This window comes from Talpa europaea (genome assembly GCF_964194135.1).
Source record: "Talpa europaea genome assembly, chromosome: 9".
NCBI lineage: Eukaryota > Metazoa > Chordata > Mammalia > Eulipotyphla > Talpidae > Talpa > Talpa europaea.
The window spans coordinates 70,510,825-70,528,500 of record NC_140076.1 but is presented as its reverse complement, the minus strand read 5'-3'; the positions used below and the strand labels follow the sequence as shown (position 1 = coordinate 70,528,500).

The 17,676-nt window shown below is 40.9% G+C and overlaps 1 protein-coding gene across 1 annotated transcript in view; it reads left to right on the top strand.

Moving 5' to 3' along the window:
• Nucleotides 1-17,676, top strand: part of COL23A1 (collagen type XXIII alpha 1 chain) — a gene marked incomplete at both ends in the record, with an annotated part of 392,542 nt that overhangs the window by 32,675 nt on the left and 342,191 nt on the right. Inside the window, one exon of the mRNA XM_084242375.1 lies at nucleotides 15,112-15,178. Coding sequence (XP_084098501.1) covers nucleotides 15,112-15,178 — 67 coding nt within the window. The remainder of the gene's footprint in view (nucleotides 1-15,111; nucleotides 15,179-17,676) is intronic.

The following is a 17,676-nucleotide window of genomic DNA, read 5'->3' as shown; positions in this document are numbered from 1 at the left end:
CACTATGGGGGGTGGGGGTGGGAAGGGGAGAGATTGGGGTCAAAATAAGGGGGTCGCAATTGTATGGGGAATATAAAAATAAAAAAATTATATTAAAAAAAGAATAAAAGTGAAATGTTTGTTAGCAAAAAAGAAAAGAATAGATCTGTTAAATGAGAAAATATTCATAAATCATATATGTGATGATATAGTGTCCAGAAAAAAAACAAAAACTCTTACAGCTCAACAACAAAAAGACAAACAATCCAATTTAAACATGGTCGAGGGACTTGGACAGGCATTTCTTCAAACAGGATATGCAAATAGCAAATACTTGAAGAGATGCTTGACATCATTACAGAGCTGCAAATCAAAACTATAATGAGATACAACTTCATGCCCTATAGGATCTGTTGGTAAAGATGTGGAGAAACTGGAATCTTTGGACATTGTTGGTGGCAATATAAATGGCTCATGCACTGTGGAAAACAATTTGTTGGTCCTCAGAAAGTTAAATATGGAATTATCATATAACCCAGCAATTCCACTCCTAGCTATATACCCCCAAAATATTGAAAACAGGTCCTCAGACAAATACATGAACAGACACTCATGTTCACAACAGCTCCATACATTAACCAAAATATGTTGGTGATAATCAATGTATTTATGGATCATCAAATCAAATTGTTGATAGGCATTCAGTTAATGCTAGTCACAAAGAGGAATGAAGTACTGATATATGCTACAAAGTAGTTGAATCTCAAAAGGCTTTGTGCTGAGTGAAAGAAATCAGACACAGAAGGTCACATGTTGTGTGGTTCTTTTTATATAAAATGTCCAGACTAGGTCAATCCATAGAGACAGAAAGCAGATTAGAGGTTGCTACCAGACTGCTGGCTAGGAGGAAGGAGGAATAAGAAACAACTGCTTAATGGGTACAGGATTTCCTTTGGGGATAGTGGTAATGTTTTGGACCTAGATAGGGGTAACTAGATAAAGAAGGTGGTTACATAGCATTATAAATGAATTCTGTTCACAGCAGCACTGTGAATTTTATCTTGATTTTTTAAAAAAGAATAGATATGTTTTAGAAAATAAGTTTTTTGTCAGTTGGTGGTAAGCAACTTTGTCATCCTGTTACCCATTTTTTTTAAAGTGAACTAGACTTTTTTCTCCTTTGCCTTTTCTATTCCAGGATCCCACATTGCATTTAGTTGTGACATCTCCTCAGACCTCTAATACTTTCTCAGCCTTTTCCTTGCTTTTATGACCATGACAATTTTAACACACACTGGTCAGATATTGGGAATGTCCCTCAGTCTGATGATTCTCAGCATTAGGCTGGTTATGAGTGTTTGGGAGAAATACCATTAAGGTGAATGCCATCATCATGCTGTCATGTCAGGACTCCATGATGTCAACATGACCTGTCACTGGTGACATTAACCTTGGTCACTTGGTTAAAGTGGTATCTGCCAGATTCTTCCACAACAAAGATACTCCCTCCCTTTTGTAAGTGAGTCACTAAATCCAGCCTACACTCAAGGAGAGAAGAACTTAGTTTCAACCCTGGAGAGGGAAGCAGCTACACATATTATTTGGACTTCTTCTGTAAGGAAGATTTATCTCTTCTCCCATTTACTTATTTGTTCAATCATTTATATGAATATAGTATAGAGAATAATTATTTGCATTATAATCCAACACTAAATTTTTATTTTGTTACTTAAATTGTTTCATCTTGGGCCATTCTGAGCTCTTTCAGGCCAGTTTTCTATTTTTTTAATACCGGTCCCCTTTTTGCAGCACTTGCTTTATTTCACGACAAGATACTCGAGGCTTATTGTGTATTTTTGCTACACTGACCCTAGAATCAGGCATTTCCCCAAGGAATCCTAGTTTCTTTTTATTGGAGAATGATATTTAGAAATCAAGATCTGGGTAGCTGGGTGTACTTACTGTAACTCAGGTGTCACTGGCTATAAGTGGCCTTCTCTGCAGACAGCTACAATGCCTATGCATGTATTGTTACCCCTCTGTGCATACCTATAATCATTTCTGTATGCCTCTAAACAGGACCTCATAGAAATGCCTCTGACTATTCCAGCCCTGCAGGGTAATTCTAGTTGCTCCCCTTTGCCTATTTATAATGTCTTTCTTATACAGTGAGAAACTTGGTTATCATTACCCATAGTTTATTATGACTATGTTCAACCCTAGTTGAACATAGTTGAACTATGTTCAACTACTATTTATGCATAGTAGTTTCAAAATTTCTAATCTGTGCCTGTATGACAAACAACTTTACTTATAACACTCATATACAGTTCTTTTGGTCTTCAGCCTTACATTTCTCAATTGAAACACTATTTTACAATGTCACTTATGTCAGCTACATTATTTCCCCCACCACTTTCAATGAGGTTGTATCATATAATTTTATTTATACTGCAATTTCATTTATTTAGTTAGTTTTTATTGAGACAACATTGGTTTACAACACCATATGTCATTCATAAGTACAGATATATGTCACCATACCACACTCATCACCTATGTTCCCATAGTCCTCCACCATAGTCCACTGGGGACCCTGCACACTTTGTTTTCCACCCTCCCTCTTCCCCTCCGGTTACCTCAATTCTATAGAAAAATTTCTAAAGTTTATTATTAGTTTGGATTTGTAGGACCCTTTGTTTTGTTTCTCTATATTCCATACAGAAGTCAAACCATCTGTTATTTGTCTTTCTTCTTCTGACTTATTTTGTTTAATATTATCTGCAGCAGTTCTATCCATATTGTTGTACGTGGCAACCATTTATCTTTTTTATAGTTGAGTATTCTTCTTTTTTTTTTTTTTTTTGTGGGACCCTCACCGGTGGCTGCGGAACAAACCAGCCCTGCAGAGGCTGTGAGCAGCCGAGCAGCCCAGCGCTCAACCGCTGCGCCACCAGGGGAGGCCCTAGTTGAGTAGTATTATATTATGCATGTATACTATATCATCTTAATGCACTCATCTGTTCTTGGGCATTTTGGTTCCCATAACTTGGCTATTGTAAATAGCAGTGCAATGAACAAGGGAGTGTATATATGCCTTCTAATTAGTGTTTTGGCATTATTTGGGTAGATACCTAGGAGTGGAATTGCTGGATCTATTTTTAATATTTGAGAAGCCTCCATATTTTTTCCATCCACAAGGGCAGAAATTTCCACAAAGTTCACATTCCCACCAACAGTGTAAGAGGGTTCCTTTTTGTCCATACCATCACTAATATTTGTTGTTTCTGTGTGCGATGGTATCTTATGGTTTTGATTTGCATTTCCCTGATGATAAGTGATGAGCTTATCATTTCCCTGATGATAAGTGAGATGCTTGTTGGGCATCTGTATGTCATTTTTGGAGAAGTGTCTATTTTAGCTCTTCTGCCTGTTTGTTGATTGGACTATTTGTTTTCTTTTTTGTTAAGTTGTATGAGTTCTTTATAGATCTTGGATATCAGTCCCTCAACAGATGCATGATGTACATTTATTATTTTCTCCAATTCAGTAGGGTCTCTGTTTTACTAATAATTTCTTTTGCTGTGAAAAAGCTTTTTAGTTGAATAGTCCCATATGTTTTTATTTTTCTTGTCATTGGATATGAGTAGTATATCTTCCTAATGTATTGATCCCTTGTTATATATAATGCCCATCATTGTCTCTTGTTACCCTGTTGTTAGCTGGAAGTCTATTTATAAAAGTATGTCCTCCCTGCTTTTTTTGAATTACATTTGTTGTAGGATTATTTTCCAAACTTTTACTTTGAGACTATGTTCATCTTTGGATTTTAGATGGGTCTTCTGGATACAGGAGAAAGTTGGGGTCTGGTTTCTAATCCAACTGACTACTCTTTGCCTTTTGAGTGATGTGTTGAGTCCATTTACATTTAGGGTGATAATTGATATGTAAGAATTTGCTACTGCCATTTTGCCTTTAGTTTTCTGGTTCTATTTCTTGTTCAGCTTATAATGAGTTTTCTTCTCTTTGACTTAGATAGAAGTGCCCCCATTTCTTACAGGGGATTCTAGTGTTGGCAAACTTGCTCAAATTCTGCTTATCTGGAAGGGCCTTTATTTCTCCCTTATATCTCAAGGAAAAGCTTTCAGGATATAATATTCTTGACTGGTAATTTTTGTCTTTAAGTATTTCAAATATGTCATTCTATTCTCCCCTTGCCTATAGAGTTTTCTCAGAGAAACACATTATAAGCCTGATGGAACACCTTTATAAGTTATCTTGCCACTTTCAGTATTCTCTGTTTATCTTGACATCTTGGAAGTTTCATGACTTTGTGTTCTGGTCTCCATGACATTTAGATAACCAGATGTTCTTTTTTTTAAGGATTTATTTTTATTTATTTATGCATACAAGAACTGGGATGTAGGCCAGAGGAGTGGGGGATGAGAGGATTCACCAGAGACAGAGTAGGGAGCAGAATAGGTGGATCTACTGAAGTACACTGCTGAGGGGAGGAACGGGCAAGACAAGAGAGGTCTGCTGCACCATGTGGGCTAACTCCCTAGTTGGGGATTGAACCCATGCTTTTGTGGCTAGTGATAGCTTGATGGCACTAAGACTCAACACCTGCACCACCAGGGAGGCCCATCAGGTGTTCTTTTAACTTCATAGGCTTGTATGTTTAGTACCTTCCATAATTTGGCAAATTTTCTTCTATTATTTCTTTGAATATCTTCTCTGTTTTACTTAATTCTCTAGTCCTCTACTGGGATACCCATAATCCTTATGTTGCCTTTTTTAAAGCAGTTGCACAGTTTTTGAAATGTTTCTTCTTTTAAAAAAAAAATCTTTCTCTTCCTTCTTCCATCAATGTCTTTTGTGCATTATTATCAAGATCACTGATTTAATCCTCCAGTCTAGTCTGCTTTCATAGTTTTTCTGTGGAATTTTTAAATTTCTTCTACTGATCTCTTTATATCCTGAAACCCTCTTGTTACCTTATTTAAATCTTCAATTCCTATTTTCTGCTGAATTATATTTCTCATTACATTTATTTTTCTGAGTTTTGTTATATCTCTTTGATTAGCTTTTCAGAGTTCTCTTGTATCACTCTAACTTGCTTTTCTGCATTTTCTTCCAACTCTTTGAATTTCTTTATTATGGGAATTTTGAACTTTGGTAGGAAGTTCTAAAGACCTGATATTTTGGAGAGTTGTTTTCTCCTTGTGGTTTTATATTCCCTTCAGGTCTCAAGTTGCCATGTGCTGTATTTTGTTTGTTTGTTTGTTTTTGTTTGCCCATTTTGCTGTTTTAGATTTTCTCCCTAGGACACCTGCAAGAACACACTGGGAAGAGACACGTACCTTTTCTGACTCCCTGCACTAGCTATAAGCAACCTGGATGCCCTTTTGTCAGCTGGCTCTGCTGGATTAGATGTTGTGCAGGGGGAGGGTCAAATGCCTTAACTGCTCTCCAAAGCTAGTCCAGGAGCCTCTTGTTCAGGAGATTGAGAAGTACCCAGGGGCCTACATTCTCCAGTTATTGTAGGGAATGCTGGAGATAATATTGAGGGTAGGCAGGCATCTTTTGCAACTCCCCAGACCAAGCACAGATAACCCTTAGAGCTTAGAGATTGCCGGAAAAGGGGTGGATAGGCAAGTTGTTCTTCCTATGCACAGGCCACCAGGCCCTTTTCTGAGCAAGCTATGCTTTCTCCAAGAAATGTGCACTCTTTGGCCCCACCTGGGGCCACAGGAAAGCCTGGGGACCTGCTGAGGGAAGAGCAGGACTCTCTCCTGGTATACTGGCACAGTTCCTGACTGCTATGTCTCAGTCCTACCCTTTCCAGTGATCTCGGTCTCTCCTTCCTAATGGGGCCACTAGTACTTACTTCCTCAGCTCTACTTCAGATATAGCTGCTCCCTCCAGAAGATGACCCATCATGTCCCTCAAGGAGGGGGCAATGACTCAAGGATTCTGTCTGTCCACCATCTTGCTCTGTCCCTCATACAATTTTAATATAGTTAGACTCATTTGTCTCAACCTATGTTCATCAGATTTCCCTAACATTCTGGTTGGCTTTTCAAAAAATTTCTGTTCATCAGTGTTCATTCTTTGTGATATACAGTCCAATAGTTTATGAAGACTATAGGTAGTCATGTATCTACCACCCCCAATACCATACAGATCTGTTCTATCACCCTCAAATTTCTTCCAGGCATCTCCCTATACTTCATTTGTTCTTGTAGTCCCCTAACCTTTTGCAACCAATGATTTGATTTCTGACTGTATAGTTTTTTTAATGACCTCACTTTTCATAGCAGCTTTCTCTGTTTATAAACATGAAAATTCCTTGTATGCAGAGGTTGTCTTGCTTTGCAATTGGAGTTAGTTTAAGTTAGTTTATACCAAGATTCAAGTCCTGACCTGGCATTTATATTACCCTCTCAGAGGATCATTTATATTACCCTCTCATCTGTTAAGGGATATCATAATAGTTCCAGCTTCATGGGAGCTTTTAGGAAGACTTCATGAGATAACAGCTCTTGGTACAGTGCCAACACATAGTAAGTAGTAAATAATCTTGATAATACTCCTTTATATTTGCATGATCATCATCACTGTGGTGGGGTAGTTAAAAGAATGTTAAGAGAGGCCAGGAAAGTCTACCCTCCTGGCTTGCTGGTGGCAGCGAGAATGCATACACAGGCCCCTCTCTGAAGGAGGAGGGTAGAGGGGATGTGAATGGAACAGAGAGGGTTAGATTTCTGCAAACCTTTCCTCATTTTTGTGGTGCACATGTGTGCAGGATTAGTCCTGGAATTGGATCTTTCTGAGGAGACAGACTCATCAGTTCAAAATTCTAAAATTGTCCTTGCAGGGAGATTTCGGGACCTTATTCAGGCTCTTCACCTTCCAGGATTTTTTTTTTTAACTGAGTTGATAATACAACACAGAAAGTGCTTTTAAATAAGTAAATCAGCATAATTCCAGCACCCAAGTGGATTGATATTTTGATAATTTGCTGCCCCCCCATGCCTGAATTTTTATATAGGTATAGACCATTTATTTAGTGTATTGTAAACACTTCTCCTTGTTGCTACATAGTCTTCATAATGATATTTCTCAGCCAAAAAGAAAAAAAAGATGAAATCTTGTTATTTGTAACAACCTAGGAGAGGATTATGTTAAGCAAAATTAGTCAGAGAGGCAAAGACAAATACAAGAATTTAAAAGCACATTTGAGAAAACAGTGTTGGCTAGGATGGGGAGGGAAAAGAACCCTCACACATTGTTATCACACATTTGGTTTTATTTGTAGCATTTTACAGAAATAAATCATTTTTATGTTTTTTTTTAAAGATTTATTTTTTATTTATTTATACAAGAACCAGGGTACAGGCCAGATGCAGGGGAAGGTGAGAGGATTCACCAGAGACAGAGCAGGGAACAGAACAGGCAGACTGATGAAACACACTGCTGAGGGGAGCAGTGGGCGCGACAAGAGAGGTCTGCCATTCCATGTGGGACCCTTGCCAGCTGGCCGGGATTGAACCGGTGCTGCAGAGGCTGCGGACAGCTTCACAGCACTGCGCTCAACTGCCTGTGCCACCAGGGGAGGCCCCATTTTTATGTTTTATATCTACATACTTTTGAAATGCAGCTGTTCAAGGATGTGATCAAACATTTGATAAAATGTTTGAGATTAATGCCGCATCAATGTAAATTGATACAGCCATTAAGGAAAACAATATGGAGGTTTCTCAAACAATTAAAAATAGAAATACCATATGATCCAGCAATTCCACTTCTAGGCATTTATCTAAAAAAATAAGGAAACACTAATTTGAAAAGATAATGCACCCTATGTTCATTGTGTCATCATTTACAATAGCGAAGCTATGGAAACAACCTAAATGTCCATCAAAGGATGAGTGGATAAAGAAGATGTGGTATGTGTACACAATGGAGTACTGTGTAGATATAAAAAAAGATGAAATTTTGCCATTCCTTATGATAATGATGTGGTTTGAGTTAGTGCGGGGTCCTTGGGTTCACTCTGGGAAAAGTTTCACCAGAGCTTCCCTTTCAGCGGCACGCGGCCAGTTTCTCCACGAGACAGAGACGGTCATTATATTTAAAGGGCAGGTTTATTAGGAAAAGGGTCAGGAAATTAAAGTACACCTGCATAGACACAAGGGTGCAGGAAGAGCTGCCCCTCTGTGAGGACTGCATTAGGTTTTATGGGCTTCTTTTGGTAGGGAGGGGCTCACTCCTTGTGAGCTGTCAGTTGGTTACTAATTTTGGTTAACTATGTAGAATTTGAATGGGACTGGAGATTCTACAATGGGCTAAGTCTCCTTATTTATAGACTGCACCTAAGGATATTAGTGTTATCTGAGCCTTAGGATACTGGTTTGCCTCTGGATACTAGTTTCCACAACTGTGTTGATGGTTATGCTAATCTCTTCTGCCCCTACCTTCTTGTGGGAGCCAGGTTTCTGGTCTCCTCCTTTTTTAGTTTTTTTCTATTCCAGTCCTCCATCAATAACTTGCATAGACCTTGAGGGGATTGATTATGCTAAATAAAAGGTCAGAAGGAGAAAGACAAATGTCTTATGATTTCATTCATTTGTGGAAGATAAATCATCAAAGCAAATATGGGCAGAGGGAATCAGTTGGTATAATGTTATATATACAGAAATCAAAGTGTGAAGCTGTATGCTTGAAACAGAGTGTTGTAAACTAATGTTGCCTTCAAAAAATAGTCCAAAAAAACAGTATTTTATGGAGATATGGCAGTTTTATCAAATAAATTCAGTCTTTAATTAAATCATTTCTACTGTTTTATGGTGCAGCTTCTTCATGAATTTAATTTTTTGCTTCTGTTGATTTATTTCTTGGGATATGTTCCTAACGTAGAATTTTCTGTCAAAGAATAGGAATGTCATTGTGTTACAGGGCAGGGAGAGGGGTAGCCCAGTCCCCACAAACCTGTCAGCCCTAAATAGGTTCTGCCATCCGCTGCATCAACACAAAACGTGTGAGACTTTAATGGGAAGGAACTTTAATCAATTAGAAAACAATACAGAAAAGGCAAAGAATATAGTTTCTAAATCAATCACCCAAAGTTACCCGTCCCCTAGTGAGTAAAAGTCCAACCAGGCAGGATTGGCCCAGAGCAAGGCCCCCAAGCCTGCCACAAGCCTTTGGCATCTTCCAGTGGGGACCCACAGAAAAGGATCAGAAACAACCAGACAAGTCTGGAAGGAAAAGAGCAAAATAAAAATCAAGACAAAAACCACCATTGTCACCTCCCCGCGGGTCTCACCCACATCTGTGTCACCCAGTCCATGACCAAAAGGCAAGTATAGTTTCTTCACGTGTCTCTCAGTTCCATGTGCCTCCTCCAGGTCTCCTTCTGGCCTCCATCCTGCTTTCTTCCTTCCTCAGTCTCCTCTGCAGCCTCTTCTCCTCCCTGCTCAGCTCCACCCTCCTTTTGGGTGTGGCAGGAAACCTGTAACCTTTCCTCTTCCTGGGTACCAACCTGTTACAATTGTGGTTTTATTTTTTATTTTTTTTTAAATAATAAATTTTATTTTTATATTCCCCCATACAATTGCAAACCCCCCATTCTGACCCCAATCCCTCCCCTCCCGCCCCCCACCCCCCAAAAAGTGTCTCTGGTTCATAGTTTTTTGTTGATTTTGATTTTCACTTTCTTATAGTTATTCATTTTCCTGGTCCCTTATTTAAGTATTCTAGATTCCTGCTATGAGTGAGACCATCCAGTATTTTTCTTTTTCTTTTTGGCTTATTTCGCTGAGCATGATCCCTTCCAGCGCCATCCATGTTGCTGCAAATTGCATGTGTTTATCTTTTTTGAATGCTGAGTAATATTCCATGGTATATATGTACCACATCTTCTTGATCCAGTCATCTATTTTTGGGCATTTGGGCTGTTTCCAAAGCTTAGCTAGTGTAAATAGTGCTGCTATAAACATAGGGGTGCAGGTGCTCTTTGGAATTGATGTTTCTGTGTCCTTTGGGTAAATACCTAGGAGTGGAATTGCTGGATCCTATGGAAGCTCTATGTTTAGTAGGTCAAGAAATCTCCACGCAGCTCTCCAAAGTGGTTGGACCAGTTTGCACTCCCACCAACAGTGTAGAAGAGTTCCTTTTTTTCCACAACCTCGCCAACATTTGCTGTTGCTAGTTTTTTTAATATGTGCCATTCTCACTGGTGTAAGATGGTATCTCATGGTAGTTTTGATTTGCATTTCCCTGATTACAAGTGATGTTGAACATTTTTTCATATGCCTGTTGGCCATTTGCATTTCCTCTTCAGAGAAGTTTCTTTTTAGCTCTTCTGCCCATTTTTTGATTGGATTATTTTCTTTGTTGTTGTTGAGTGTCATCAGCTCTTTGCAGATTTTTGTGATCAGTCCTTTATCATTAGTGTTGTGTGCAAAAATGTTCTCCCAGTCGGTGGGGTTTCTCTTTGTTTTTGTTATTGTCTCTTTTGCTGTGCAGAAGCTCTTTAATTTGATGTAGTCCCAGCTGTTTATCTTTGCCTTCACTATCACTGCTTTGGGTGATGTGTCTGTAAAGATGTCTTTGATATGAAAATCACGTAGTGTTTCGCCTATATTGCCTATATTTCCTTCTATGTATTTTATGGTTTCAGGTCTTATGTCTAGTTCTTTAACCCATTTTGAGTTGATTTTTGTGTATGGTGTGAGGTAGTAGTCAAGCTTCATTCTTTTGCATGTAGCAACCCAGTTTTCCCAGCACCATTACAATTGTGGTTTTAATTTGTAGCATTTTACAGGATAAATCATTTTTACATGTTAATCTATATACTTTTAAAACACAACTGTTCAAACATTTGATAAAGTGTTTGAGATTAATGCCCCAGTATACCATTAATAAATTTATCATCTAACCATATAAAGCTTTTTTGAAAACCATGATTTTCTCTGGTTAGTTTTCCCTTGGTTTTTGTCACCCCCTCCCTCCAAATTTCAAGTTCTCCTCCTCAGTACTTCTGGAAGGAACACTCTCCCTGCTTTTGAGAAAGCTTGGCTTGGCTCTTCTTTACCATGCTGAACCTTTCAACTCCCAAAGTCTCCCTCCCAGAGTTGCATCCTTTATTTATTTTTGGAGTCAGGACTTGTTTGCATATGTAAGACCAGGGCCATATTGTTTGCAGATGTGAGGGGTGCTGCCAGATAATTGAAAGTAAAAAATTGAGGCATTTAAGTCATTTTTACAAACCTGACGTAGAAAATTATTTTCTTAGAATTAAAAAAAAAGCATGGAAATAAAGATTGTGGGATTGGGTTTCCAATTCCAACATTTCACTTGGTGATCATAGTATTGATGTCACAAACCCAGAGAGTTTAGGGGTCTGATGGTGGGGGAGGATAGAGGATTGGGAGATAAACCCCTGCAGATTCACCACCTAATCTAGAAAAACAAATGCATAAAAGGAGTTAGGAAGAATGACAAAACAAAAACTCTGTCTCAGTAATTTATGATCTGATTTACTAGCATTAACAGTAAGTTTTTTCCCTTCTCATCAATAGTTGACTATTTAGCTTTTATTTTAAGATAAGAGTAGCTCAGAAGTAATTGTGTTTCCTATCAGTATTTGATAAACTCCCTCCCTTTTTAGGACAGTGGCCCAGATGTGATAGCAGTTGTTAAAAGAGATTGCTTTTTAGCATTCAATGCTTTTGTTAAAAAAAGGAAATTAGTGTTGCTTCCAACCTGTCTAGCAATGATAAAAACAGATGAAAGCATCTCACAAATTGACTGGCCTAAACTAGAAGACTGAATTCGTTTTCCAAGTAAATTTTGAAATCTGTAGTAGTATCTGCAAATACAATGGTGAGTGCCCAGGTCCCACTTGCAGGCAGTTTTTGCAGCATTCTGGTTCAGTGAGGGTGGGCTTGGCTGTTATGCTCTAGGCCTCAGCAGCCCTGGTTTGAGCCAGCCCTGTTTGGCTGGGCATTTACCCACAAGGGAATGGGTAACTTTTGGGTGTTTCATGTAAAAACTATTTCATCTGTTTCTTTCCCTTTTCTTCCTTATTGCACATTGATTTTATTATTGCACACTAATTTATTATTGCACACTAATTATATTAAAGTTCCTTGCATACTAATTATATTAAAGTTCCTTTCCATTAAAAGTCTTACACACAAGAGTATGTTTTGTCTTGATACAGCAGATGGCAGAACCTTATTAAAGCAGGCTGATTGGGGATCCTGATGTACCCCTCTCCCTGAAGTGTAAAAGATACACAAGGCTAGCCAGCTGGGAGTGGTGTCTGCTGCTGTCTTGTGGAGTTGGTGTCATCCAGCTAGTGGGGACCTGTAGCAGCTGCAGGTGGCACCAGCCTGTGCTGCTCAAAGCTTCACTCTAGACTAGGTGGGAAGCTCTGAGCCAGGTGGGAGCTCTAAGTGTTAGGGGGAAAAGGGTGTCCCAAAGCAAATTCCACATAGGCTTTGTGGACTCCACCCCCACCCCAGGTCAAAGCCAAAGACACTGGGAACTCCAAATCCCATCACCACCAAAGGGAAGGTGGCTGGGACCTGAGGGTGGGGTTAAGCAGCCAGGTGGATACAAAAGGCAGACACGTGGGCTTTGGGGCTCTCCATTTTTGGGCTCTCCGCCAGCTTGCAGCGTCCGGTCAGCTCTGAGAGTGACTTTGGGTTTCCAGGTCGTCGGATCAGGTAGGACGCATTAAAGACTTTATTTCCCTATTTTCTCCCTGAGTTGTATATTTTCCTTATTTCTTTTTCTCTTGTAAATAAACCTTTTATTAACCCTTTTGCGTGTCTGTAGTAGAGTATTCATAAGTCCCTTTAAAGCGCGCAGGTGAGGACCCACAGCCAGGAACCCGTTTAATATCGGGGTTGCTCTATAACATAAGGAGTACACTGCAGACCTGAGGAGTCAGGCAGATGGAGGTCCAGCTGGGTGATGAGAGGCTGGTCTAGCCAGTTCTCTATCTCTTGGGCAAGTCAAGACCTCATGGGGCTGGAGAAGTGCAGTGAAGATGAAGTCCGTGCACCCAAAGGCATCAGCACCCTTATGCCCTCAGTGTGTCATGGTGTTACAGGGCAGCCCTGATATGAAACAGGTTGCCTGGCTGTGGGTCCTCACCTGCTCGCTTATAAGGGACTTATTAATACTCCTCTGCAGGCACACACAAAAGGTTAATAAAAGGTTTATTTACAAGGGAAGGGGAAATGAGGAAATGTACAACTCAGGGAGAAAAGAGGGAGATAAAGTCTTAAATGCATCCTGCCCCTTCCGCCAACCTGGAAACCCAATGGCACTCTGAGAGCTGGCCGCGAGCCAAGAGCCATGAAGTCAAAAAATGTGCAAGACCCATATGTCTGGTTTTATACCAAACCTGGCTGCTTAACTCCACCCTCAGGTCCCAGCACCTTCGCTTTGGTGGTGATGGGATTTGTTTTTCCCAATATCCTGATGGCTTTGGTCTGGAGTTGGGGTGGAGTCCACAAAGCCTGTATGGAATTAGCTCAGGACATCCTTTTCCCCCTAACAATGGTACTTCTTTTACCACCTCTAGCACTACACATCTGCACCTTCTCTCAAAACTTGGCCTTAATTCTATCTGTTGCTGGTTGCTGATCTACAAGATGAGATTGGGGTAGAAGTTGAAGTGCTTTGCAGGTGACCTGAGCTACCCTTGTTCTCTCCTCTCCTCCCCCTTCTCCTTCCTTTGGTCTCAGACTTCAGATCCTGTGCTGCTTTAGCCAAGGGCAGAAAGGGCTTGGCTGCAGGCCTGTCTTCTGTGAGAATTCCAGCTTGGTGGTCCAGGGGTCAAGTTGGGGGTGGTGGAGGGGTGCTCTTGTTCCTCTAAAGCTGTGCTTTAGAAATAATATTTTTAATATTTGAAACAGAAGTACCACTTCCGGTGATACTATTGCATTTTTCACTCAAGTTACCACACTCAGAGTTTGCTTTGTTTTGCTTCTAAGTAAGGGTTTTTGTTTTTTAGAGAAAGATTAAATGTATATTCTTGTCAGGATTCAAGTCTTGGCTAGTTTGGTAATTATGAGCCAATCACTTCACTCCACTGAACCTAGATTTGAGATTTGGAGTCAGTTTCTTCCCCCTTTTCAAGCTTATGTTCTCTATCTGTGATGCAGGCACAGTAATTGGGGGCCTAGAGGTTACCCTGAGGGTCAAGTCAGGTGATGGTTGTACCAGAGCTGTACCATGGATTATGCTCATCAGCTCTGTGACTTTGGACTCTATTTCTGTGGTAATTATTTTCCCTTTCACCCAAATTCAGCACAGGGCTGGGCATGTGCAGAGATTATTGTCAATCTGTACTTGAACCAAAATTCCTAGGTCAAGGGTCCCCATTGGGAAGATGAAAGGAAAATATCAGGGTGATTGAGTCCTGGGCTCTTGCAGTATGAGGCAATCAGGGAGAGGCCGCAACCAGGGAGCCGTGGGACTTCTGGGGTTCGAATGGGGGGTGAGCTGCCCTCTGCCCTGTCTTCTTCCAAGTGAGGGTGGCCACGCAGGCCCTTTGACTCTTCTAGATTTGTGTTTGAAATTGTTACAACCCCGCAGACACCTGCCACCTTCTTTTCAGGTACTCCCAAGTAATTAATTACTCAATGTTTAATTTTCTCTCAAACTGCTTGTAGAACTTAATGACCCTTTAAAAAATGTTCTCGAAGGGCCTCCCCTGGTGGCGCAGCGGTTGAGCGCTGGGTTGCAAAGCTGCTCGCAGCTTCTGCAGCGCCAGTTCAATCCCCGGGCACTGGGCAAGGGACCCACATGGTGCACAGACATTTCCTGCTGCCCGCTGCTTCCCTCAGCAGTGTATTTTGTCGGTCTGCCTGTTCTGTTCCCCACTCTGGCTCTAGTGAATTCTCTCACCCTTCCGCGCTTCTGACTGTACCCCGGTTCTTGTATAAATAAATAAATAAATAAATAAATCTTTAAAAAAAATGTTCTCGAAAGCACCACCACCATTGTAGATCTTTTCCATATATTAGTTTTTGCTGATTTATCCACTTTCACCTCTCTCTGCTGTCAAACTCATCTTCATTTTTTGTTTTCTTCTTCCTGGTTCAGAAGTTAGATGGACTCGTCAAACTGCGGACAGTTCGAGAAGCACCAGCTGAGTGCGTCTGCCCCCCAGGTAAGTGGACTTTGGATGCTTGACAACCATAGGCCTGACCTTCTCTCACCTGTCTGCTCAAAACTGCCGATGACCTGGTCAAGAGGATCGCCTGGGTTTCCAGCTATTGGCGCCTTGTTGACTTTCCTCAGCCTCTCCTCTTACATATTCCCTGGCAAGCTTATTAGTCAAAGATTCCAGCAAAACTAACTCACTGACTTGGTTTGGTGAGGATGGTAGTATTGGTGAGGAGCTACAATGACTTATAATAAAGGTTTAGATCCTCGGGAAATAGCAGCCATCTCATTCTAAAGACCGGAAAAGAGGGGTGGATGGGTGCTCGCAACATTAATGTTGTCATTGTCACCCTAGCTCTATTTCAAACATGGTGCGAGAGATAAATAATGTGCTGATATAGTTTGCTGTTGTTGTTTTTATTTCTTTTGGTGGAGGGAGAGAAAGGATGAAAGAAACATGATCTGAATTTTTCAAATAATTGTGTGTCTCTGGGTGTTGGTGGTATAGATGGGATGACCATGAACCAGGACATGTTGCTTCCTAATCCATGTGCTTCAGGTCTAACAGTTGTCCTCATGTGCACAGACCATGGTTGAGAATACAGGTGTGCTGCCTCAGCCCTGGTATTTCCCAAGTTAAACTGATGTTTGGATAGAATGGTATGTCATACCAGTGAATGAGTGGAAGGCTGTAAAACTTCTCAGACGTCCCACTATGGCAGACAGGGTGAGAGGACACCAGAGCCGAACCCAGTGGCTCTGTCCTGGCTTCCACTAGCCAATTTGTTCAGCATATCCCAATACATTTCAGCTGGTTCAGAAACCAAGCTCACTGAGAATTAACATCTCAGTGCTAGGAGGTGCCTAACAAAGATTTTCTGCAAAGGTGCACCTCATGTGAAAATTCAGTCTGTGAATGGCCAGTGGGAGAGAATTTTATGGTCAAGCTTGAGTGAGCCTTTCCAAGGTTTTAATAGGAGGAACAAGGACATGACAAGTAATGACATCATTAACAGATTAGCAAATCAGAAATTTCCATTCAGTGGGGGAAAATCTTCTGACCCACAAGTGAAATTTTGGATTATCTGCAAAATGTATGAAGCGAGAATAATTTCCCCTACTGAGTGTTGTGTGGATGTAATTTGTGTGAGTTATGTAGATTAAGTGTTTTTTAAGCCAGGGGTCACCATGCATTCATGAGATTGGAAATCTGTTCAGTGGGTTGCAGAGCATTTTGAAATTTCGAATTAGCATAGATTAGAATAAAAAATATTGGCATAAAGTTTTTGTTTAGGCTATTTATATTTGTAGTGTGATCTACATAGTGAGATGAAATGGGTTTCTTACTGTAGGTTTGCTGACCGAACATTTCAAAGTCTCCAAAATCGATGATACATGGGAAGTGAGGTGAGGTAGCATGGAGCTCCTGAATTATTCTGAACCAGGTCCAAGTCTTGTTCTACCACCTACTAAGTATGAGGAACTTTAACAGTAAATAATAATAATGTTGGGGTACACTCTGTAGGATTTTTTGAGGGCATGGAGGAAGTACAGGTCAAGGTCCAGGAACTGGAGACAGTCCTGTGCCTACCTTCCCCTGGGGGTCCTGAACCTCTGAGAGAGGTATCAAGAGTGTTTCAGAGAAGACAATGGAGGCAGAAAGACTGGTAAAACTCCCAGAACCCTTAATAAGAAGGCAGTGATCTGCCCTGTTCTCTGGGGTGCCCAGCAGTCAAGTGCAGTGTTGTTGTATGAAGGGCTTGTGTCAACCATCAGGCTATCCCTGCAGTTGTGACCAGGGGTGCAGCAGGATGGCTTCTGCCAGGCCCCAACACACATCTGTACCCACAGGCTTTTCTCTCCTGTCACCTGGAGCTGGAGGAATCTCTCCAACCCTGTGGACCAGAGCCCTTTGGTGATAAAAACCCTCTTGTCTGGCACATTCTCCCTTATCATAAAAAGGACAGATGCCTTTGCCTCCAACATGAGAAGCCTTGATTCATTCCTTCTTCCCAGTTCTGATCTTCCCTGCAGACTTTTGGAGTCTGTACACACAGACCACCCTATGTAGCTTGGATCCCTGTCTGATTGAATACCCTCAGATCCCCCTAGCCTGGTTTTTCCCATGTCTAGGGGACAGTGTAATCTTTTGTTAGATCCTAGGGTACAGCAGAGAGAAAAGTGAAGCCTGAAAAGGGGAGACTTCTGTGCATGTCACTCATTGTGAAATGGGTACTCAATGGGAGCTAGGTACTCAAAGGAGGGTGGGCTTCGAACTGGAAGGTCAAGATTCTTCTTTTGCCCCAATCAGGAGAGCAAGACTGGCAGGTCTGTTACTTAAGCTATCCCTGTAACCTCAGTTTACAGGTGAGTGAGGGAACCTCATCCTTGCACCTCTTGTCTATAAAATGGTATAGTAGGTTGAATTGTGTCCCAGTTCTGACTGCCCTCACCTCCATGTTTGTAAACAAGATCTTTTGGAAGCAAGATCTTTTGCAGGTA